This window comes from Procambarus clarkii, chromosome 24 (assembly GCF_040958095.1).
Source record: "Procambarus clarkii isolate CNS0578487 chromosome 24, FALCON_Pclarkii_2.0, whole genome shotgun sequence".
Classification (NCBI taxonomy): Eukaryota; Metazoa; Arthropoda; class Malacostraca; order Decapoda; family Cambaridae; genus Procambarus; species Procambarus clarkii.
The window spans coordinates 5,753,748-5,780,200 of NC_091173.1; the positions used below are offsets into that span (position 1 = coordinate 5,753,748).

Below are 26,453 nucleotides of genomic sequence, written 5' to 3' on the forward strand. Positions count from 1 at the left end.
GCGCAAGTCTTCCGCCACTTGCGCCGCCGAAAGGGAGGGAACCTGCACATGGAGCTAAACGATACCAACATCCTGGGGGAAGGGCAGGGCCAAACAAACACTCATTCAGGTACTCAAGATCGCTTCCCAGGAAAACCTGAATCACCGTGGAAGCTTCCTGCCACTCCAGCATGCGGGAACGACAGAAGGAATGCCAGGAATCCAGAACAAACAAGGGGCAGTCTGCTAGCCAGGAAGACTCCGGAACCTCGTAACGGAGTCAGAAAGGGAACGAAGTCCCAAACCTGAATTCGGACGGATCCATTTCCGAGGCATAATCCGGGTCACGCAGAACGTACGCTGCAAGGGCCGCTTGCACCACACCAGGTTGGATGCGATAAGCCGAAAACCTCCGGAAAGATGGAACCAACACACCCCGGGGAACACGGAACCTAACCCAGGGAGGGGCTGACACCAAATCCAACTCGTATGCAGAGGGGGGAAAAGAAAACCCCACTCCTTGTAACAACAAGCCCCACTCAGAGGGAAGAAAAACCCAAACGGGGTCCAACGGGGCCCAAGGCCCCCAAATCAGCCCCTCCCAGCAGGACCCGGGGCCGAGTCCTCTCCTCAAGCACCGAACCCCACAAGACAAGGACGAAGCAGCCGTAGGAGTCGGAAGAAAGGGGGCCCACTGGTCAGACCCAGAAGCTTCGGCCGGGAGACAAGACTCGAATGTCTCGGCCCCCCCCCCCCGGAAGGGGCATTCCCCGAAGCTGCCCGAGTCTCGAGATCAAGTAACCCCTGCTCCGACTTCGAAACCCTCAGACGTTTCGGGGCCGGAAGCAGGGGGGGGGGGGACCAGAACGAAGAACAGGAGGGGAAGGACGAGGAGGTGCGGACTGAATCAGGATCGAAGGGACCCCCACCCCCAAGTCTGGGTCTCGAAAAGCAAAGCAGGGCAGCCCTGGGGCATCCGGGTGAGCAACCAACCGAGCACGTTGCAACAGACGAAACCTAGCTTGCAACGCACGCGCCGCCTGTACCCGAATAGAATCAGAGGATTGGGTAAATTCAGTCACAAGCAAGCAGCAACACTCACAGGACTCAGGGTCGAAAGTATCACCGACCAAACAGGCAGTGCGGCGGAGGCAAAAACAATGAGGGTCACCCCAAGACAAGGGGACCGAACAACCCTCAAACTCGCACACAGCGAGCGGGACTCCGAGGTCACATCCATCGGACCCACGCGCCCCCTAGGGGATTCCCAGGGTCCTGAGCGTTTACTTTAAGAGGACTCTCGTTCAGGTAGTCCCAGGCAGGGTGCAGCTAACCGGCACCCAAAACTACCAAGCAAATCTCTATAGCTGAACCCCAGGGACGTGTACACTCATGGGGACCTAGCAGGGGGTGCCACCGAGGAGAACCGTGGAATGGCAAACACCAATGGAATAATAGGGCAGAACCCCCCCCCCCCAGAAGGCAAAAACAAAAAGAAAAACAAAACCCTGCAAGAGGACAGCGAACCCCAAGGAACCGAGTCGGCCCCTATATCGGGAATACAAACCTGCGCAGCACCCTGTGCCCCTACCAGTGCAAACTGAATCTTACCCGCAGGTAACAAGGAAGAACAGAACACCCAAGAGCCTAACAGGCGGCCGAACAATAGAACGGACCAGAAAAATGCTGACCATTGCGTCAGCCAGAAAAATGATAGGATAGATTATGAGAACTTTCAAATCCAGGGATCCCATCACGATGGTTGTACTCTTCAAGTCACTTGTGTTGTCCTGTCTCGAATACTGTTCAGTATTCACTTCCCCCCTTCAGAGCAGGAGAGATTGCTGAAAGAGAGAGAATACAGAGAACATATACGGCACGCATAGACGCGATAAAGCACCTAAATTATTGGGATCGTCTCAAAGTCCTCCAAATGTACTCACTAGAAAGGAGATGAGAGATACCAAATAATATACACATGGAAAATACTGGAAGGCCAGGTCCCTAATCTACACAGTAAAATAACAATGTACTGGAGTGAATGATATGGAAGAAAATGCAGAATAGAACCAGTGAAGAGCAGAGGTGCCATAGGCACAATCAGAGAACACTGTATAAACATCAGAGATCCGCGGGTGTTCAACGTCCTCCCAGCGAATATAAGAAATATTGCCGGAACAACCGTGGACATCTTCAAGCGAAAACTAGACTGTTTTCTAAAAGACGTTCCGGACCAACCAGGCTGTGGTGGGTATGTGGGCTTGCAGGCCGCTCCAAGCAACAGCCTGGTGGACCAAACTCTCACAAGTCGAACCTGGCCTTGGGCCGGGCTTGGGAGTAGAAGAACTCCCAGAACAACATCAACAAGGTATCAACCATGACCAGCAAAGGCAGGTCCCGAGGAGCCTGTGGAAGGTGGCCCCAAGCCCCAAGGGCAGTACTTACAGGGCACCTAGGGAAGGCAGCCCTAGGCACATGCAACTCGAATATTGAAGATAACTCCTGGCACTCGCACCCACAGAAAACAAACACTATACACGAAGCACAGTGCTGTAGCGACACTGGAGCCAGAGCACACGACCTTCGCCTATAGCATCAGCCTCAAGAACCGAGGTGTGGGTAGCCAGCGTCAAGGGTTTGGAGCTCCCCCCTTCCCCATCCCGGGGAGGGAAGAGCTGCGCAGACAGCGGCGCGGCGACATGTGATGTCATACTAGTTTGCTCGTTTTCTGTTGGGGAGTTCTATCCACTAGTTCAGCTTTTGGTAGCAATTTAAACCAAAATAGGGGTTTGTTTTGAGGCGCTTACCTTTCTGGGTGCCTGATCCAGTCGATGGCAGACTTAGAATGCTTCCAACCACACAGGGGATTCTATAGGCCATTGCTCCCCTTGCCTCTGAGGGGGGCCCGGTTCTGGCCCTGGTCCCCGGTAGGCCTAAGAACTCCATACACATGACTGATGCCAAAGTCTGACAGTAGCATAAAAGCCTGGGATAGCTCCGGGGAGCTGACGGGGCTCCCCCCAAAAAATATTATTATTAATAAATAATAATAAAATGTTTGCAAGAGAATTAATGCACACTTTATTTTGTATTTATGTGCAAAGTATGAACACTATATACTTTTATGAGGAAAATTATTATGGTACTCATTTATATCGTACATATCACTACACAGACATTGGACTTGTAGATTCACACACCTCATAGTTCAACATGTTAAACAAGCTATGAGGATGAGGGAAGGGGACGTTCCCTCCATGCTGGATTTGATATTTACCAGGAAAGAGGAAGAGACATTTGACATTCAGTACCTCCCTTCCTTGGGTAAAAGTGGCCATGTCTTTTTGGGAATAAAGTATGCAATGCGTTATGATCTGGAAGAAAATGAAGTTGAAGCAGTTGAAAAGCCCGATTTCAGGAGAGGTCATTATGGGGAACTCAGACATTTCTTTAAGGAATTTGACTGGAAAGACTTGCTGTTAGGACATGAGGTAAATGAAATGTATGTCAAGTTTTGTGAAATATATGATAAAGACACAACAAAATTTATACCAAAGCAGAGATGCAGAACTAGGAAACAGGATTGGTTCAATAGAAATTGCAAGAGGGCCAGAGACCAAAAGATACAAAAATGGAATCAATATAGGAAGAGGCCAAACCCCCAAAGATACCAGCAATACAAAGATGCAAGAAACAACTACACGGCAGTGAGGAGAGAGGCAGAAAATTTTTTTGAAAAAGGGATTGCGGACAACAACAAAGTGTAGGTAAAGGAAAATATTCCGAGGTTGAAAATGGGAAATAGATTCACGGAAAAAAGAAATGTGTGAAACATTAAACGAAAAGTTCCAAAGTGTGTTTGTACAAAATGAAATCTTCAGGGAACCAGACACAATAAGAATTCCAGAGAACAACATAGAGCATAGAGGTGTCTAGAGACGAAGTGGAAAAACTGCTCAAGGAGCTAAGTAAGAACAAAGCAGTTGGTCCAGATGGAGTTTCACCATGGGTTCTGAGAGAATGTGCATCTGAGCTCAGCAGTTCACTTCAATTGATTTTTCAGGCATCCCTGTGTAGATGAGTTGTAGCCAATGTGTGGAAAAAGGCTAACATAGTTCCAATCTACGAAAGTGGCAGCAGGGAAGACCCCCTCAATTATAGACCGGTATCATTCATTAACAAGTGTAATTGTCAAAATATTGGAAAAAATAATTAAAACTAAATGGGTAGAACACCTGGAGTGCACCCCCACATGAAATTTGGAATTCCATTTGTCAAATGTTAAATTCCAGTCAAATGGAATTTAATGTGAATAAATGCCATGTTATGGAATGTGGAATTGGAGAACACAGATCCCACACAACCTATAAATTATGTGAGAAATCTTTGAAGAATTCTGACAGAGAGAGATCTAGGGGTGGTTCCAGGTAGAAAACTGTCACCTGAGGACCACATTAAGAACATTGTGCGAGGAGCCTATGCTGCACTTTCTAATTTCAGAATTGCCTTTAAATACATGGATGGCGAAATACTAAAGAAATTGGTCATGACTTTTGTAAGACCAAAGCTGGAATATGCAGCGGTTGTGTGGTGCCCATATCTTAAAAAGTACATCAACAAACTGGAAAAGGTGCAAAGACATGCTACTAAGTGGCTCCCAGAACTGATGGGCAAGAGCTGCAAGGAGAGGTTAGAGGCATTAAATATGCAAAAACTAGAAGATAGAAGAAAAAAAAGAGGCAATATGATCACTACGTACAAAATAGTAACAGGAATCGATAAAATTGATAGGGAAGAATTCCTGAGACCCGGAACTTCAAGAACAAGACGTCATTGATTTAAACTAACGAAACAAAGCTGCCGGAGAAATATAAGAAAATTCACTCTTGTAAACAGAGTAGTAGACGGTTGAAACAAGTTAGGTGAGGTGGTGGTGGAGGACAAAACCGTCAGTAATTTCAAAGCGTTATATGACAAAGAGTGATGGGAAGACAGGACACCACGAGTGTAGCTCTCATCCTGTAACTACACTTAGGTAATTACAGACTGTACATGCATAACCATTTATAACAATACATGAAGGGGTACCCAGCTGTGCCCAGGTCTCTTCCACCATATACACATGGAATATACTGGAGGGACAGGTCCCAAATCTGCACAGTAAAATAACAACATACTGGAGTGAACGATATGGAAGAAAATGCAGAATAGAACCAGTGAAGAGCAGAGGTGCCATAGGCACAATCAGAGAACACTGTATAAACTTCAGAGGTCCGCGGTTGTTCAACATCCTACCAGCGAGCATCAGAAATATTACCGGAACAACCGTGGACATCTTCAAGAGAAAACTAGATTGTTTTCTTCAAGGAGTGCTGGACCAACCGGGCTGTGGTGGGTATGTGGGCCTGCGGGCCACTCCAAGCAACAACCTAGTGGACCAAACTCTCACAAGTCAAGCCTGGCCTTGGGCTGGGCTTGCGGAATATGAGAACTCCCAGAACTCCATCAAGCAGGTACCACTTGTCTCTCCACTTCCTTCCCCTAATCATCACCCCTTTTCCCTCTCAGAAAGTTTATTATTACAAAGCACTAACTGCTGAACAACTCCAAGCAAAACTCAATAAATATTACAGACTTTACTTCATGATAATAATATGGAAGAGGGGGATGGGGTCTATAAATGCAGAACATTTTAGGCCAACATTGACTGGCCTACGATACTTCCCTACCCAACATGATTCATCTCGGAAAGTTGGGCAAGGTTAGCTCCAACCTTAGACAGACAGACATTCCATTTTATTGATATAGATTGTAGATCAATGCACAAGACAAATACAATACTATACAAATAGACACACTTTAGTATTACCTGACTTGTTGCTCCAACACCAGAAGCAATCTGTTGAGCTCCACTTGATACTGCAAACTGGTTCTTTGAGACTTCAATTTCACCTGTTAGCAATGAAACAGCTGATAAATAATGTTTTTCTCATTATTATAAATGCCCATTGTACAAGCTTTTAACACTACTGTATAGCACTCTTCGAACGTTCATGGCATCCGATTTTTTTCTCTTGAGTCCGAGCATCGGACTGTGCTGGCGTTCAATAAAAAAATAGTTGTATAAAATTCATTTATTATCCGATCAACTTCGGGATAGTTTTAAAATGCGCGCCTTTAGAGTGCGCACAATTTGATACCAAAATGAAAAATATAACACAAAAATTTATGTCAGAACACTGGAAAGATATAAATAATTTTGTGATGATGAGCGTCCAAAATTAAAATATTTGTTAAAATTCCAGTTATTGCTCTATTATTATGGGAATAGTTTTAAAATGTGCGCCTTTAGATTGCGAACAATTTGATACCAAAATGAAAGATGAAACATGAAAATTTATGTCAGAACACTGGAAAGATATAAATAATTTTGTGATGATGAGTGTCCAAAATTAAAATATTTGTTAAAATTCCAGTTATTGCTCTATTATCATGGGAATAGTTTTAAAAGTATGCGCCTTTATTTTGCGAGCAATTTGATGCCAAAATGAAAGACATAACACGAAAATTTATGTTATCAAACTGAACGAGTGTACACATTAGGCTGCGGTGTGCAAATTGGTACTCGTTCATGGGTAACTTTAGACTTTGCTGCGGGGAGTCACGCCGGGCTTTTGAACATTATATGGATATACACCTGCAGGGAATTTAATTGCCAACACAATGATACCAAAATGAATGACGTAGCACGAGAATTAAGGTGAGAAAACTGAAACGAGTATATACATTTTACTGATTTTGTGCACTCACACGTAACTTTCGCCAACTTTAGGCTTTGCTGCGGGGAGTCACGCTGGGCTTTTGGACATTATACGCATATACACCTGTAGGGAATTCTATTGCAAACACAATGATACCAAAATGAACGACGTAGCATGAGAATTAAGGTGAGAAAACTGAAACGAGTATACACAATTCAGTGTGCTATCATCTGCCAATCTTTTGACCATTTCAAAACTTGAAGTGATAGCGAGTCTTCTTCCGTGTTAATTTCCCTACCGATTTAGTTTCTTACCATGTGGGGTTTGTTTTGTTATGCATACCTTTCTGGGTGCCTAACCCCAGTCGATGGCAGATAAGGAAATCCCCCAACCACAAGGGGGTTTTTCAGGGCCATTGCTCCCTGAAACCACTCTGAAGGGGCTAGATTCTAGGGCTGGTCCCTGGTAGGTCTGAACTCCATAGCTAATGTCCCGGTCTAATATAACATACATTAGCCCGATAAGCTCCAGGGAGCCGTAGGGGCTCCCCACAGAAAATAACTTAAAAATGTTAAACAAATCTCCAACTTTTTGGCTTCAGTGTCATAAAACTTTCAGCAAAATATTTTCAAAAATTGACTTTAGACGAATTTTTGAAAAATAAGAACGTTTTGTTGATAAGGAGAACAGCTCCTAATAACTGGAACTGAAAGATTATGCAGTAATAAAGAGATGCAAGCACCTGTCTGACGCTCAAAGAAGAACAATAGTAAGAAGTGTCCACAAAGTGGATATGCAGCTGGTCCCTTTATATCATAGTTAATAATACATAATAACAAATAATAATGAATAACTATGTTATTATGATCTATTTTGTTATATATCATATAAATACATTGTCCAATGTTAATATATGTTACTTTCATCAATGTCCCATAAATATTTTTGTAGGGGATTTTTTTTAATTTTAGTTTTGTTCTCCTTTGTTTATTATATGATTTTGTTGTAACCTTTACATCCTGGAGAGTGCATATGTTCCCCTAACTATGTGAAGATAGAATGAAATTGGTCAACAAATAAGTCGGTCACAACTTGCAAAACTTCGGACTTAATTTTTTGGGGCTGATTTTTCTCTGATTTCAAACTCTATTTTCTTTGTCTCTTTAGGTTGTTTTGATGATTAGGGACTATATTAGTTTTTTTTTACTTATATAAAGTATACCCTAATTATATCCCCTAAATCATTATAATTATTATAATTATCCCTATATTTTGTGTTATTTGGGGGTTATTTTTTCTTGACTTCATTTCAACACATATTGACCTACAACTTTCACATATTCGAGTATGAATGCTAAACAATGTTTATTAAAACATACAATTAAATTAACGAATTAAAACTACCTTTATTCAGTGCTGATAACTTCAACTTCAATTATCTCTGAAACTAGAGTTTCAACTTTGAGTAGCTTCTAAAATTCCAGTTTTTGACCGATTCTCACTATTTTGATATTGTGTGCTCAGCTGTCTGTTCTACAATCCCTTCAGAATGGATTTTTCATGAACTTTATACATATGGAGTTAAAAAATTGTTTGGTTTAAATTTGCCGCATATTTCAAATGCCCTATTGACGATTTTTTTTTACAGTAAAATATACTGAAAACCTATATGAATATAATTTGATGAAAATGAAGATCATATGCTATTCTGAGAGAATAGTAACATTAAATGAACAATTGGTGATAGTTCATATTTTTTATTCTTTAATGAAAATCTGAAGTTTTCAGTATTCAATTTTAAAATAAAATTTTGATTCTCTTGTTTTTCAAGTTACGCTGTGATCAATTAGATAAAGTTAGAACATTTGTATAATTAATTATGCAAAAAAATTATAAAGTGTTTGTGCAAGTTTTAGAAACTTATGTTAAATTATTTTTTGTCAAATAATATATGTATGTATTGCACGGTCTATGGGTTAATTATGTTAACAGTCAATTTCATGTAGATTCCATCTCACATAGGCCTCTAAATGCACGAGAGCTGATGAGTTAGCCAAGAAATCTGCCTTCAAAGCTGTTGGTTACATTGGAATGCCTATAAGCTCTTCGAAAACAATAATGCACGAACAAGTTCAAAGAAGTGAAATCTACACTAGTAATTCCATCTCTATGATCATACTATCATGCAAGAAGAGCCACATAACTATGGATATAATATATAATGAGCAGACTCCTAAATGTTACAAGTCTTGGTCTACCTCTGTAGTAGACCATGTTCAATTCTGAAGCAATTATGTGGTGAAAGTTGTAAATATGATACTCCTTGACCTGTCAAATTTCTATTCATACAGGAAGTCCCATGACTGGTGATTAATGAAATAACACCTTGCCCCAAGTGTAAGAGTGCCATCTACCTTGCAATGGTTCTAGGAATCTTTGTCCCCACGGCCCAGTCTCTGACTTGGTCTCCAGGGTCCAGATTCCCGAAGCAGTTACGCAAGTACTTACGAAACTGTACATCTTGTCTCAATCTTTGGTGGCTTTGTTTACAATTATTAAACAGTTAATGAGCTCTGAAGCACTGGGAGGCTGTTGATAACAATAACAGTTGATTGGGAAGTTTTCATGCTTGTAAACTGTTTAATAAATGTAACCAAAGCCGTCAAAGATTGATGACAGATGTACACGTTCTTAAGTACTTGTGTAACTGCTTCGTGAATCTGGCCCCTGGTTGGTGGTCTGGTCATCCAGGCTATTAGATGCCACTGCACACAGTCTGAGGTGGATGCATGTACAAAACAGCACTTTTGGGTTTGCCCTCTGTAGCTTCATGGTGCATTAGCTCTGGTACCACACACATTCACGAAACTACCAAGCTTCTGAAATTGTACAGATCACAACACACAATACTGTACTAAAATCTGGTGTGCTCATAAAGGTAAGAAAAGCATGAGGATCCAAATTCATCCTCAAAAAATAAAGTAAAGCCACTCCACTCACCTATGAACACACCAAATTTAGGTCTAGAAGCCTGGTAGTTTTGCGGATGTCTCAGTGATACCAAAGCCAATGTACCTGGAACCTACAGAGGCCACCAAGAAAAGGGCATTTCATTATGTTCAATGTTTGATTTTTAGATGAGAATTTATGGTAAGAAAAGCTCCCATGTGGAAACAATGCCTATATTCTCTACAGAGACCACACCATGAACAATTTATATGCCCAAGAGAATTATGACATTTCCATACCTCTAATATATAAAAAAAACTTTTTGGTTTTTAAATACTTGAATACTAGTACTCACCTGTGTTTTTAAGACAATTTTTCTTCAGTCTAAGGGGGGCAGGCCGAATCTGGTCTTGAACAGGTTTACCTCTTCTAGATTCTTTATTGGCACCTCTGGTCAAGTTGAAGCCACTAGTACCAACTGAGGGGTTGTCTTCCACAATACAAATTTCAACGTTACTGCTTCGTCCAACGTTTAATTGGTCATCTTTGCCTCCAGAAGAGCTTACACAATTTTGGATATCGACTTTTTTTCCACAATAATCTTTCTTATTAGATGATTTTAAACAGTTTCCAGAGTCTTTGGCCACTGATTTACTTAGTGGACTCATGCGCTGGCATGCCAGCTGTTCAGTTGTCAGTTGTACATCAGAAGCTAGATTTGTTATCTTTGATGTTTCTACATTCTGAGCTGATGATGTGCTGGGCTCAGCAATATCAAAAGATTTATCATCAGATAAGATAAATGTTCTTCTCATGGGCCGCTTACGTTTATTTTCCACAGCAGAACACTGTTTGTTTACAGCAAATGTGTCTGATTGTTCCAAGGATTCAACCTTTCTCCTCTTATTATTAGGTGTTACTTTTGAGTTTACATCTAATAAATCTTCATCTCCAGATAAGTGGCTTTCTACTTCAATGTCTTCTGTGGTACCAACTGCTTCAATATTTTTCTCAACTTCACTGTGATGCATCTTAGAGGACAAAACTTCTGTGCATTCTGTGCTTGTGTCCTTTGGCACTGAAGATTTATCAATTTCTATCCGACCACGCGAAGAATGTTTACGCTGCGAACTAGATGGGAAAATTTCAAAATCCTCAGCTTCATCCGACTCATACACAAAGCTTTTCTCATAATCCTGACTACTATTAAACAACTTATCTTTTCTACTTAATAATCCTGAATGTTTTGATTGTTTGCGACCAAGACCTAAATGCAATCCTCTCTTTCTTCTTTCCTTCTTTCCTTGAACATCAATCCAATTTCCATCATTCATGCAAATATCAGGTAAAGAATCTTCTGATATCTGAGATTCCACTTCATAAGAATCAGTTGCTTTATGAGCATTCCTAAGAGTCCTATGCTGGATAACATTTTCTGAACAAGCATCTAAATCTAGACCATGTTTTCGAGTTTGTATTTTTGAACGCTCTAAGGAGTCCTTCAATCTTCTATCTACTGTAAGTGGGAATGACCATTTCATTTTATCCCTAATGTGTTTACTCTGATATTCCCCAACGCTTTTCATCATGGCATTAATCATGTTCAAAATTCTTAAAACACAATCCTTTGCTGGCTCTTTCCTGCTTCTAAAGTAGGCCTTAGATGGTTCTTCCTCCTCCAGTCGCCTCCTCTTGAGAGGGACATCAGGATTATCTTCAATAAAAAATACATTTACCTTTCTTTTTCTATCACTTTTAAAGTTATAACTAAGATTTTCTTCATTATCTGATAAATCCATGTTTGCACACGATGTATGTTCTTTTACCTTGTCACATAGTTTAGAACTACTATTCATAGGTGAAGAGTTAACGTCTTGTGAAGTACTCTGTATCATTATGTTTTCATCCTCTGTGGAGATTCCTTTTGCTGACATTTCAGGTTTCTGCAATTTGTTCCGAGATTCTCCATGTCGTGAATCAACTGGAAATGAAGATTGTAATCTATTAGCTTCGGTGCTCAGAGATGCACCTGGTGTAGGAAGTATAAAATCATCATCATCATCATCATCAATTGTAGCCTCTATTGTATGCTGTATTGACTGTACCTCAAGAGTGTTGGACACCTTTGCATCCTGCAAATTTTGTATCTTCTCTCTGGTACTATTAGATGAGGCAAGACCTTCTAATATTTTCTTCTGACCAATAATTGGAGACAATAACTGTACCCCATCATCTTCTTCATATCCCTCTTGCCAACTGTTTCTGGTATTACAGGGAAGAGGCTGAGAGAGGCGATTTATCTGGTCGAGACCTTTATCCGACTTGGCACTTTGTGATGGAACTATTTCTATACTAGACGACCTTAATGATCGTCTAGGCTCAATTTGACAGTTATTTTGTAAAGCTTTTCTACCTTTTGTAATGCTACTTGTAATATTATTTGCCTCCTGTTCTTCTACTTCAACAGCTTCCTGGTTGGTAGCAGACATTGTACATAGTTTCATTTCATTTCCTTGAGAATTGCTCTCATTCATCTTGCATATTTGCTGAGAATTTCTCTTGGGAGTTTTTGGTACACTTGAGGTTTCCAAAGTTTGTAAATCACAAAACAAGTCCTCTTCAGACCCATGAGGTTGAGCTTGAGATCCTCCCACTGTACTTACTGAAGGCTGGCTGTTAGGCCTAGTCGCAATAGGTGCCGAGCTAGTTAAGGAACAAGAAGGTGAAGGAGACTCACTTGATACCAACAATTCTGGGGACCCTGAACGGAGAAGGTCCAAATCAGGAGTAACATAACCACTACCTGAGAGGCAGTTTGTATCGGCTCCATCTTCTGGCGGAAGAGCCACCACATCAGAGTCGCCTGAATTTTCTTCATTTCCATGCTCCTCATTACAACCAACTTCAGCATGACAGTTTTTCTGCAAAACAAATATTATCTGAATAGGTTTAAAATAAATTTAATTGTGTTTGTGGAAGACAGCAATGTTCACAAAAAAAGGCAAAAACACTAAAAACCCTAAAAACCCTAAAAACCTGGTGAGAAACCAAACAACCCACAGCCACACATCCAGTGCCAATCAAGTAAACCTAAGGCTAAGGTAGCAAAGAACCATGAAAAAATTGTACCCTCACCAAGTAAACCACTACTGAGCACTACCAGCTGTAAAGAAACGGGTCAAAACACAAAAACACACTATGACACACAAGTCATATATAGACAGGTATAAACCCACTGCTTTGATAAACAAAGTTTCAGCTGATGAACACAAGTCATTAAACTTTATTCTGGTTCTTCACCTGACAGGTGCAATATATTGTCAGAAAATTAATGTGAGGAGTTTGGTGAGTTAGACCATTGTTCAAATGTTGCCATCTGGCAGGAGAAGGCTGCAGGTGAGTTAGACCATTGTTCAAATGTTGCCATCTGGCAGGAGAAGACTGCAGACAAGCCAACCAGTAGCTTGCTTAAGCACTCGCTGGCAATCTTAGAGTTGCCAAGAAGATTATAACCCCAATTTTTGTTGTTAGGGTGTACACAATTTGCTCTTATTATAGCTCATAGTAGCTGGCAAATATTCTGGAGCTCTAAATCTGATATTACTGAAGAATATATTACATTCTGCTCACATGAGCTTCTGGTGTCAGTGTTGAGATTATGTCTACTCCCAGGTATTTTTCTTGCAATGTTTCTTGTAATTGCCATTCCTTTATGGTGCAATTAAATACAGATCTCCCTTACCCACTTTCATTATTTTAAACTTATTTGGATTAAAATCTAGCAGCCAATTATCTGCCTACTCCCGAAGTTTGTTAAAGTCTTCTTGCAGCATTCCTACAGTCCTCTCCTCATTAGGTTTGCATCACATGCAAACATCAATATGACAAATTCACTCCATCTGAGATCATTTACATGAATTGAAAAAGATCAATTGTCCTAGAACAGAGCCCTTTGGAACACCACTTCCCACCACTCCTCTCCAGCCTGACATATCCTCTCTGACTTTGATCCTTTGTTTCCATCTGTCAAGTACTCTAGTACCCAGTTTAGAGCATTCATGTTATCTCTGCTTGTCTTTCCACCTTGTATATTTGTCTTTTGTGAGGAACTGTATGAAAAGCTTTTTGGCAATCTAGGAATGTGTATGTAATGCAATTTAACACTATAACCACCATCTTTTTCAGCACTACCATCTGACTTGACTACTGTTTTTGCATTCTCAGCTTCTTATTTCTTCTATTTTCAATAAACCCAGCATTGAATGTAATGAAACGCCATTTTCTGGGTAAGACCCAGAGCTAAACTGGGCTGATGTGTATATATTAGACCGTGGCAAGTCAATCGAAGGAGTTCTAGGCCTACCAGGTACCGGAGCCAGAACCTGGCCCCCTCATCAGAGGCACGAGGAGCAATGGCCTAAAGACACCCCCGTGTAATTGGAAGCAGTCATTGTCTGCCATCTACCAGGTCAGGCACCCACAAAGGTAGGAATTCCAAAACAAACTACTGCTGATCAAATAAATTGCAAACCGAAAGCCAAACTAGCAACAGAACTCTCCAATCAAAACCAAGGAAAGTAAACGAGTATGACATCACCACAAACGCCGTGCATCCGTCTGTGCAACCCCCCCCCTCCTCCTCGGGAGAGAGACGGGGGATCCCAGACCTCCATGCCGGCAACTCCTCAGTTCAGAGGCCAAGTATCAAAAACGCAAAAAAAAAAAAAAAAAAAAAAAAAACGCCGACCGGAGGGAGGAAGGGAGGGAGGGATGCCGGGGAGCCTCCGGGCCTCACCCAGAAAATGGCGTTTCATTACATTCAACGCTGCTTTTCTGTGGAGAACCTCTTTGGCTCCCCGGAGCTACCAAACCAAAGATAAAGAAAAAGAGGGACTTACCCGGGAGGCGATCGTCACTCGCTCCCCAACTCGAAGTAGAGACAAGTGGCTGCAACCAGCGATCCAAGGCTACACACGCCCAAGAAGGGCCAGGAACATTAACGAGATACCGTGCGACCAGGACCCTGTTCGACCTCCAAAACCCCCGTGCCCAAATGTCAGCCTAGGACATAAGTATTTCCCAAAACAGCAGCCAAAGCCGCGAACTTACGAATGTCATGGACACGGGGATAGACCGCAGGCTGGCTGGAACGAATAATCCTGCGGACGACCTGGGAGACCCGCGCCCTGGAACAGGGAAAAAGGGAAACCGGGTCCACCCAAAGTACGTCCCCTGCCACGGAGGCCGTGGCGCGCAGATAACGGCGAAGAGCCGCAACTGGACAAAACATGATTTACCCCCGGCCAAACCAACCAAGAATCAACAACCCAAGGACCCCTTCGGAAAGCAGCAGACTCATTCTTCGCCAGAAAAGGAGGAGAAGGCTGCAAACGAACGAAACGATCACCAGGACCGAGAGAGCAAAAACCCCTGCGCTGGAGGAGAGCATGAAGCTCCCCGACCCGACCCCCAGAGGCCAATGCCAACAAGAAAAAGAGCCTTAGAAAAACAGTCCTGAACCGATGGGGCTACCACAAACCGAGGAGAAGAGAGAAAAGAGAGCCTACTGTCCAACGACCAGGATGGCTCAGGTGGCGCATGAGCAGGCCGGAGGTGAAACAACGCCCAAGAAAGCTTGCGGAACAGAGCAGAAGTGACATCCACCCTGAATGCCAGCTGCAGCGGCTCCGTCAACGCCGCACGATACGGGGCGATAGTATTTGGCATAAGATGACGGTCCTGAAACAACCAAGAGAGAAAGGACAAACCAACCCGATCAGAAATCGAAGACAACCTATGGAGACAAAAAAATGCTAAAAGGACCACCAGGAAATTTTATACTACCGTCTAAAACAAACCCGCAGGTGGGACACCATCAACAAAGCCACCTGATCACCTTACAAGTGTTTTTTTTTTTTTGCAGGGATATTCCTGCACGGGCCCTAAGCCTTTGGCTGGCCCACTAAGTGTTGCTTGTTTCTGTCTTACTTGGGCAGAGTATGAGTATTTATGACTCGTATGGTTGCTTCAGTAAGATTTTGCCATATGTGTTTAACAACTTCTGCTCTGTTGAATCGAAGTTAAAATCTTAATGGGTTTGTAACTGTGCATTGTGTTAGATAATGTTCCAGTGGTCTGTCAGGCATTTCTCCACAGTGCTGACATTTTCTCTCATCTTCCGAAACCTGTAAGCCTATTTCCCATGCATACAAGTGTTGATACACCAGCGTCAAAAAGACCAGATGCGAAGAGTGGAGAAGATCGAACCAGCCACGTACCGGATCGGACCGATGGGGCCGGCCGGCCGAGCAGACAGCACGCTGGACACGTGATCCTGTGGTCCCAAGCTCGATCCTGGGCGCCGGCGAGAAGCGATGGGCAGAATTTCTTTCACCCTGATGCCCCCGTTACCTAGCAGTAAATAGGTATCTGGGAGTTAGTAAAGCTGTCATGGGCTGCTTCCTGGGAGTGGAGGCTTGGTTGAGGATCGGGCCACAGGGACACTAAAAAGCCCCGAAATCAACTCAAGATAATCTCAAGATCTGCTGAAAGAGGCGTAGCCGCGGGAAGACCCTCAAGTTCGGACATCGAGCAAGAAGCACCTGAAACCAGGGCTGGGCTTGGGCTGGCCACTAAGGAGCCAACAGAACTACTCTCCCCGGGTAAGTCTCCAACCGAGCCAGGATCCAGAGCAACAACCAGACCGGTGGGAAGAGGTACAGGTAACTCCACCTCGACCAGTCCAGCCGAAAGGCATCGACCCCGACGGCCTCGCGGTCTGGGAAGGGCGCCACATAAACTGGAAGACACCTCGACAACGCTGATGCGAAGAGGTCCACTTCTGGGCGCCCGTACGTCCAGCAGAGACAACTGAATGAGTCGGCGTTGACGGTCCATTCCGTGGAAAGGGGAATGAACCGAGACAGGCCATCCGCTAGGACATTTGACACCCCCTGAACATGAACTGCCAGGAGAGCCAAACCCCGAGAACTCAGACGAGTCACCTAAAGCGACCAGCCCCAAAGAAAGAAGGACCGCATCGAACCCCCGCAGTTCAGGCAATGAACCACCGGGAAGCAGACTGAATGGAGACAGATCGTTGCTCCTCAAGCGACACAAATCCTCTGAAGCGAATGCCACACCGCCACAAATTTCCGCGTCATGCTGTGAGCTCAGCGGAAGAACGGACCCCACCAACCCTGGCCGGCCTGGTGAGCACTTGTCACAATACCCCAGCTGAGAGACGAGGCATCCGTGAACACATCAAGCAAGCGAGGGCTCGGGGAGGCGCCACGGCACAGAACCCTGAAAACCCCGCAGAGGAAGCCCGGCAATGCAGTAGCCGATGACGCAGCAGCCGACGCAAGACTCCCGGGATCCGAACCCATCAATCGTGAGAGCGGTGGAAGGGACGACCCTGAAGAAACCAGAACATCCGCCGAAACCAGATCCGACCCGATGAGTAGACCAGCACGGCGAAGTTCAGGCTCCTGCACAAATGCTCGAACAACCAACGTGTGACCCGGGTGCCCTCCAAAAATAGCCGGAGGCGGGACTACAGCCACAACAGCATCGCAGGAGGGAGAGACAAGGAAGCAGTCCGAGAGTCCCCACACAAGACCCAGCAAAGTCTAAACCTGAGAGGGAAGCAAATGGGACTTCCTCCAGTTCGTCATGAACCCGAACCCGGCGAGCTGGGAAAGAACCAAATCCCTGACGAACAGACATGCGGACTGGCTGGGAGCCCACACCAGCCAATCGTCGTGGTAAGCCAAACCCGAACTCTTAACAGACGCAAACGGGTCACCACAATCCGGGTAAGGTGTGTGAACACTCGAGGTGCCAGATTCAAACCAAATGGAAGGCAATGAAAGCGAAAAGCTTGTCACCCCACAACAAAACTGAGCCAGTCCTTAAACTCCAGATGAATCGGGACGTGCCAATACGCGTACCGGAGGTCCAGAGACATCCAGGCACCCGGCGCCTAAAGCAGCCGGACCTGAGACAGAGTGGCCATCCAAAAGGAGGGGCAAAGAACCCAGGGATTTAGACAAGACAAGTCCAGTAAGAATCGCAGATCCGCACAGTCCCGTTTTGGAACTGAAAACAGGCGGGAAACCCACCTGAGGGACTTGTCGTTTCAACCATACCCAAGCGAACCCACATCCAGATGACCTAACAGAGAACAGGAGAAGCAGCCTGCCTTGCCAGCCCCAATTCCCCTGAAGGAGGAGGAGCAACCCAACGGCACTGCAGGCCGGAGGAAACAACCTGAAATGCCCACAAATCGTGGGACCAGGCGAAAGCAAACAGCACAAACCTCCCCCTATCTCCCTGTCAACGGGGTAACCCATGAAAGGGCAGACGATCCCTACGAGAGCCCGACCAACACTCAGAGATATCACTGCGCCGACCAGACGTCGATGGCTCCTGAGGTGCCACCCCGAATCTGGAGGCTTACGACGACCGAAGGAACCCCGAGACCTGGCATGACTCTTCTGGGCAGGACCACCACAGCCACCCCCCCCTTCCCCGGAGAACCAACAAGTCCGACATAGGCCGGCAACTAGACGAAGCCGCTTGCAGAAAATGCAACAGGACCTAAAATCACAGACTCTGCAAACAGCAACAGACAAAAAGGGGGCAAAAATCTAGGAGCTAGGGCCCAACCCGATTCCAAAGAGTGGACGAGCACCACCTGACGGCACGCGAAACGAGAAGCAAAGAACAGGGACACCGCCTCCTTCAGAATCGGTGCAAACAACTTCAAGAACGCAGCCGACGCCTGAGCTGCCGAAGCAAACACACTGGACATCGGCCCAGATCCCAATTTCTGCACATCCTTCCCGAGCCAGTCCGAAGACAACTCCAGTAGAGAAAAGAAACGCAAGACCGAAGCCAAATATGCCCACGGGCACGCAATTCCTCGGCCACCAGGGACGCTGAAAGGGAGGGAACCTGTGCGTGAAGCTGAATCTGACCAACATCACAAGGAAGTACGGGGGGCGAATAAGCACGCATTGAGATGCTCAAATTCGCCCTCTAGGTAAACCTGAACAACCGTATTTACTTCCGACCATTCAAGCGCATGGGTCTGACAACGAATGCCACGCCCCCAGTGAAAAGAAAGGGCAGTCCACCAACCAGGAAGACCCTGGCACCTCGTAACATATCCAGAAAGAAAACGAGGAGCCAAACTCGAAAGAAGAAGGATCCATTACCGAGGCGTGATCCAGGTCTCGCAAGAGGTAAGCCACAAACGCTTCCCACGCCACCTTTGATGTGATGCGGGAAGCCGAAAAAATCAGGAAGGAGGGAACCAAGGAACCCAAGGGAACTCGGAACCGAACCCGGGAAGGAGTCGCACCCATATCAAACTCGTACAGGGAGGGGGGGATAGAAAAACCCCTCCCCCTGTAACAACAAGTCCTGCACCGAGGGTACCAACACCCAAGTGGAGTCAAACGGGGCCCAAGCCCCCCCAAGTCAACTCCTCCCCAGCCCCGGGAACCTCCATGTCAGGACATGGGCTGTCCTCCAAACCCTCTGCCTCTGGAGAAAAGGCAGCGTCCACTGGAAAAACCACGATGAAGAGGGCCCACTGGCACAGCCCAAGGGCTCCAGCAGGAGGAACAGGCTCGATCCGCTGCCGATCCAGAAGGGGCATTCCCCGAAGCCGTTCGAGGATCACCACCAGACAAACCCTGCCCCGACTTTGAAACCCTCAGACGTTTGGGAGCCAGGAGCAGGATGAACCACAGCAGGGGAAGGACTAGGGGTGCAGATGAAGTCAAAGTCTAGGGGACTAACACCCCCAAGTCCAGATCCCTATAACCAAAGCAGGACAGCTGCAGGGTATCCGGAAAGGCAACCAACCTTGCATGTTGCAACAACCCAAACCGTGCATGCAACGCCTGAAGCTGCTTGCACCCGAATATCAATCTCATAGGACTGGATGAATTGGAGTACAAACAAAGAACACCATTCGCAGGACTCCGGGTCAAAGGTGTCATTGACCCAACAAGCAGCATGGCGGAGACAAAGACAGTGAGTGTCACCCTGAGTCAAGGGGACAGAGCAACCTTCAAACTCGCACAAGGCGAGGTGGGACTCTGAGGTCTCTTCCATTGGACCACTGAGCCCCCAAGGGGGTTTCCAGGGCCCTTAGACTGACTGCTAAGGGAAGCCCAGGCGAGGTACTGCTAAACGGTTATCCCAGAGCTACCAAGCAAACAAACTATAAGCTGAACCCCTGTGATGTGTGCAAGCACAGGGACCTAGTGGAGGGCTACCAAAATCCTACAAGTGGTCCTACCGCCACACCAGGCAGACCCCCGCCAGGCAAAACAAAACAAAAATAAAAAATAAAAAAACTGCAAAAGCACAACATCTCCAGGTGAACAGAACCAGTCGCTATGCATATATCAGACAGCTACACAGTACCTCGCGCCCCTGCCAGCGACGAAACTACCTCCTACCCAAGGGAATACAGGAGCAAGAACCACCCCAGCTGAATCCCAAGGGTGGGCAATGACCGAGCAGCAACAGAACCACGCGGAGGTAGTTCAGAACGGCTCAGGGAAGATAACCTTGAAGCCGCAAGGGCAGTACTTACAGGGCATGTAGGGCAGGCGGCCCTAGGTGCATGCAGCCCCAATACTCGTGTTACTCCTGGCTCACACGATACCAAAACTGAACAACAACACTGCACTGCAGCACTACTCAAAGGATGGAGCCAGAGTCGATCAACCGCTCACCCTCACAACAGTCTGTGAACTGAGGAGAGTTGCCTGTGTGGAGGTCTGGGACCCCCCCGTCCCCCTCCCGGGGAGGATGGGGGGGGGGGGGTTGCGCAGATGGATGCACAGTGTTTGTGGACCTCATACTTGTTTCCTTGGTTTTGATTGGGGAGTTCTGTTGCTAGTTCGGCTTTCGGTTTGCAATTTATTTCATCAGCAGTAGTTTGTTTTGGAATTCCTACCTTTCTGGGTGCCTGACCTGGTAGATGGCAGATGAAGACTGCTTCCAATTACACAGGGGTGTCTTTAGACCATTGGTCTTCGTGCCTCTCTTGAGGGGGGCCAGGTTCTGGCTCTTGTCCCCGGTAGACTTAGAACTTCTTCGATTGACTGCTGCTAAGGTCTAATATATACACACACGTCAGCCCAGTATAGCTCCAGGGAGCCGAATGGGCTCTCCACAGAAAAAGTATTATTTATATAATAATATTAATAAATCAGGTTAAGTTGTACTGCACTAAACAATGTAGCTGTAACCCTATGCCTCTCCTCCCATCACTTTCTGAATCAGCATTAAAATATAAACTGTATTATGTTAATATTATTTGCCATGCTCACTACTTTGGAACTTATGCAAACTGAAGGCTAACTACAATGAAATATACTGTATATAAATATTGTATGTTACTTAGCTATAATAATTAATATAATAATGCAGTAAGAACCATTACCTCTGTGTTTTTGTTAAAGGATTTGTTGAGAGTGTCCTTGTAGATCTGCACCTCTTGTTTTTCCCATTGTTTCCGCTGATGTTCCTCCTCCTGGGCTGACTTTCTCGACTCCTCTAGTGTCTGTAGCATAATTTTCTTCATCTCAACATCCATTCCATCCTCATACATCCCAGCCTCTGAAAAAAGTTATCCATTTAATATGCTTTCAAACAAAAAAATAATTTTGCAAAATGTTGACTTAGTATATAAATACAATCATGTATTTTATGACATGTGCATGGCTTGAGACAGTCATCAATAACAACACTTAAAACATATTCACCTCGACCTAACTGTAACCACACTCTCACTAAGCATCCTAACTGATCAACTGAATTTGATATGTTTCGATAGCAAATGAACACGGGGAGATAGAACCCAGTTCCTATGCCAGTTGCACCTCACAATACAAAATTTCTACACGTGTGAAAGTACCTGAACAATAGAGGATCCGTTCTCAGCCCTACTCACTGCATCTTCAGAACTTGCACCCCTGTATGCAACCTGGCAAAATACCTAGAGATATTGACATAATGGCATTGCAGCTCTGTAATCAGGATGATAAGCTGATAATTTTAAATGCCTACAGCCCACCAGCAAGCAGCACATGGACAAAGGAAGAACTGGATGACAAACGAGAGGGTCTCATAATGGTCAAGAGATTATGGTAAGAGCTGACAAAGATAAATCCCAATTGTTGGTACTGAGGGACTTTAACTTTAAGGCAATAGACTGGAAGGCCTACGAGGCAAGAACAGAGGACATTTGGATTGGCAGGTTTGTAAACCTCATCTTACCTTACCTACCTTGAGGTTACCTTGAGGTGCTTCCGGGGTTTAGTGTCCCCGCGGCCCGGTCGTCGACCAGGCCTCCTGGTTGCTGGACTGATCAACCAGGCTGTTAGACGCGGCTGCTCGCAGCCTGACATATGAGTCACAGCCTGGTTGATCAGGTATCCTTTGGAGGTGCTTATCCAATTCTCCCTTGAACAATGTAAGGGGTCGGCCAGTTATGCCCCTTATGTGTAGTGGAAGCGTGTTGAACAGTCTCGGGCCTCTGATGTTGATAGAGTTCTCTCTCAGAGTACCTGTTGCACCTCTGTTTTTCAATGGGGGTATTCTGCACATCCTGCCATGTCTTCTGGTCTCATGTGATGTTATTTCTGTGTGCAGGTTTGGGACCAGCCCCTCAATTATTTTCCACGTGTAAATTATTATGTATTTCTCCCGCCTGCACTCAAGGAAGTACAGATTTAGGCTCTTTAGTCGGTCCCAGTAATTTAGATGTTTTACTGAGTGGATTCTAGCAGTAAAGGATCTCTGCACGCTCTCCAGGTCAGCAATTTCTCCAGCTTTGAAAGGGGCTGTCATTGTGCAGCAGTACTCCACTCTAGAGAGCACAAGCGTTTTGAAAAGTATCATCATCGGTATAGCATCTCTAGTGTGAAAAGTTCTTGTTATCCAACCTGTCATTTTTCTTGCAGTTGTGACGGCTACTTTATTGAGTTCTTTAAAGGTAAGGTCTTCCGACATGAATACACCCAGATCCTTTACATTGCCTTTTCGTTCTATGTTATGATTTGCCTGAGTTTTGTACGTGGTTTCTGTTTTTATATTTTCAATTTTTCCGTAGCGCATGAGCTGGAACTTATCCTCGTTAAACACCATATTATTTTCTGTAGCCCATAGAAAGACCTGATCTACATCTGATTGGAGGTTTGCCGTGTCCTCTATGTTGCCAACTCTCATGAAAATCCTAGTGTCATCTGCAAAGGATGATACAGTGCTATAGGTTGTGTTCTTGTCTTGGAGACATTCCTGTATTAACACGTCAAGCAGGCCACAAGAGTGAGGGAAGGGGATGTTCCGTCAGTACTGGATCTAGTATTCACCAAGAAAGAAGAGGAGGTATTTGACATCCAGTACCTTCCTCCCTTGGGAAAGAGTGATCACGTCCTCTTGGACATTAAATACGCTATGCGATATAATCTAGTAGAGAATGGGGACAGTGAAACAGTTGTTAAACTCGATTTCAAGAGAGGATGCTATGGGGATCTTAGAAATTTTTTTCTTGGGTATAATTGGACAGACTTGTTGCTAGGCAAGGAAGTAAGTGAGATGTATGCCATATTTTGCACAATATATGATAAAGGCACACAAACATTCATACCAAAACAGACATGCAGACCTGGGAAACAGGGTTGGTTGAACAGAAATTGCGAGAGGGCCAGAGATCAAAAGACAAAAGCATGGAATAGTTATAGAAAGAGGCCAAACCCCAAACATACCAGCGATATAAAGATGCAAGAAACAACTACACGTCAGTAAGGAGAGAGGCAGAGAGGGACTTTGAGAACGGTATAGTAGACAAATGTAAATCAGATCCAGGCCTTTTCTATAAATTCATTAAAAGCAAGCTGCAGGTAAAGGATAATATTCAGAGGTTAAAAATGGGGGACAGATACACGGAAAATGAAAAGAAAATGTGTGAAACATTAAACGAAAAGTGCCAAAGTGTGTTTGTACAAAATGAGATCTTCAGAGAACCAGACACAATAAGAATTCCACAGAACAACATAGAGCACATAGAGGTGTCTAGAGATGAAGTGGAAAATATGCTAAAGGAGCTAAGTAAGAATAAAGCAGTTGGCCCAGATGAAGTCTCACCATGGGTTCTGAGAGAATGTGCATCTGAGCTCAGCATTCCACTTCATCTGATCTTTCAGGCATCCCTGTGTACAGTAGTCGTAGTAGACGTATGGAAACAGGCTAACATAGTTCCAATCTACAAAAGTGGCAGCAGGGAAGACCCCCTCAATTATAGACCTGTATCATTGACTAGTGTAATAGTGAAAGTATTGGAAAAACTAATCAAAACTAAATGGGTAGAACACCTGGAGAGAAATGATATAATATTAGACAGACAGTATGGTTTTCGATCTGGAAGAGCCTGTGTATCGAATTTACTCAGTTTCTATGATCGAGCCACAGAGATTTTACAGGAAAGAGATGGTTGGGTTGACTGCATCTATCTGGACCTAAAAAAGGCTTTTGACAGAGTTCCACATAAGAGGTTGTTCTGGAAACTGGAAAATATTGGAGGGGTGACAGGTAAGCTTCTAACATGGATGAAAAATTTTCTGACTGATAAAAAACTGAGGGCAGTAATCAGAGGCAATGTATCGAACTGGAGAAATGTCACAAGTGGGGTACCACCGGGTTCAGTTCTTGCACCAGTGATGTTTATTGTCTACATAAATGATCTACCAGTTGGTACAGTATACAAAATTATATGAACATGTTTGCTGATGATGCTAAGATAATAGGAAGGATAAGAAACTTAGATGATTGTCATGCCCTTCAAGATGACCTGGGCAAAATAAGTATATGGAGCACCACCTGGCAAATGGAATTTAATGTTAATAAATGCCATGTTATGGAATGTGGAATAGGAGAACATAGACCCCACACAACCTATATATTATGTGAGAAATCTTTAAAGAATTCTGATAAAGAAAAAGATCTAGGGGTGGTTCTAGATAGAAAACTATCACCTGAGGACCACATAAAGAATATTGTGCGAGGAGCCTATGCCACGCTTTCTAACTTCAGAATTGCTTTTAAATACATGGATGGCGATATACTAAAGAAATTGTTCACGACTTTTGTTAGGCCAAAGCTAGAATATGCAGTGGTTGTGTGGTGCCCACATCTTAAGAAACACATCAACAAACTGGAAAAGGTGCAAAGACATGCTACTAAGTGGCTCCCAGAACTGAAGGGCAAGAGCTATGAGGAGAGGTTAGAGGCATTAAATATGCCAAAACTAGAAGACAGAAGAAAAAGAGGTGATATGATCACTACGTACAAAATAGTAACAGGAATTGATAAAATCGATAGGGAAGATTTCCTGAGACCTGGAACTTCAAGAACAAGAGGTCATAGATTTAAACTAGCTAAACACAGATGCTGAAGAAATATAAGAAAATTCACTTTCGCAAAAAGAGTGGTAGACGGTTGGAACAAGTTAGGTTAAGTGGTGGTGGAGGCAAAGACCATTAGTAGTTTCAAAGCGTTACATGACAAAGAGTGTTGGGAAGACGGGACACCACGAGCGTAGCTCTCATCCTGTAACTACACTTAGGTAATTACACACATATATAGCCGGCCGGCTGGCCGAGCGGACAGAACGCTGGACACGTGATCCTGTGGTCCCGGGCACCAGCAAGAAACGATGGGCAGAGTTTCTTTCACCCTATGGTGTTACGGACCAGAGTCCAGCGTCGTAGCACGGAGCTGTGACGACAACGCCATCTGTGAGTCAGCTCCCGAAACCCCCTCCAAATGGACGACGCCATCTAGTGAGGACGTGATATACCGGCCACAGGGGCTGGATTCCCGTCTTGATCAGCTCATAACATAGCCGCTGCTGACCTCTGGTGAGGTGGCGCTAAGACAGCAACGCCATCTATGGAGTGGATAGGTGGGCGTTTGTGTCTAAGCCTGTAAGTGAAGTGCCCTAGGGTGTCCCTAGTACCGATGACGTGTCTGATTACAGAGTCGACCTGGGACTGCTGGATTGGACGATGGGCAGTCTACCCAAGGCAGCCATAGTCTCTCCATGTATTTGCTGTGGAAGTTGTGAGTCACCCCCGGACGAACACTATTGAGTGTTAGCCTGCCTGTGACGTGGCAGTACCAGGAATCGTCGTACCCGGGGCTGGCTGGTGGAGAAGACTAGCCACTGGGGTGTTGAGAGAGGAGAGTGATCAGCGGAATCACACGAGGCTCCTGCCTAGGGCTCGCAACCCTAGTATCAGTCGTGGAGTGGCCTATACAGCGGAGCTGATTGGAACCTGCCAGCTACAGGCTGGATTTGTGGTTGAAGGCCTCCACGACGGTACACCCAGTGGGACTGTGATTTGGCTGGCCTGTGGCCGGGGTAGATTCGCCGAAAGAATCAGAAGATTCATCGTGGGCCACGACGAAGAGAACCAGGGCTACTCATCGTGAGCACCATGGAGCATCCTGTGTCTTCAGAGGAAGAAAATTCTGTACATTGTGTATTTATACCCCCCGTGTGACTGTGATATATTTATTTATGGTGGTGGTGAAATAATATATTTAAATTAGTGCATTTGTATCCCTTCCCCTTTAATTTACTTGCGTTACGGAACACACCCCTTGAAAGCCACTACTAACTTGGGGCCGGATACCCAAACTCTAATAACATCAGAGAAGAACCCAGTTGCGACC

At 44.8% G+C, this 26,453-nt stretch overlaps 1 protein-coding gene across 2 annotated transcripts in view; it reads right to left on the reverse strand.

Moving 5' to 3' along the window:
* LOC138368165 (uncharacterized) overlaps nt 1-26,453 on the reverse strand; it is a 101,464-nt gene that overhangs the window by 63,094 nt on the left and 11,917 nt on the right. For both annotated transcript variants that reach the window (XM_069330519.1, XM_069330518.1), the window contains exons 2-4: nt 21,160-21,335; nt 10,045-12,610; nt 5,849-5,931 (exon numbers count right to left, since the gene is read on the reverse strand). In XM_069330519.1, the coding sequence (XP_069186620.1) occupies nt 5,849-5,931; nt 10,045-12,610; nt 21,160-21,335 (2,825 nt within the window). The remainder of the gene's footprint in view (nt 1-5,848; nt 5,932-10,044; nt 12,611-21,159; nt 21,336-26,453) is intronic.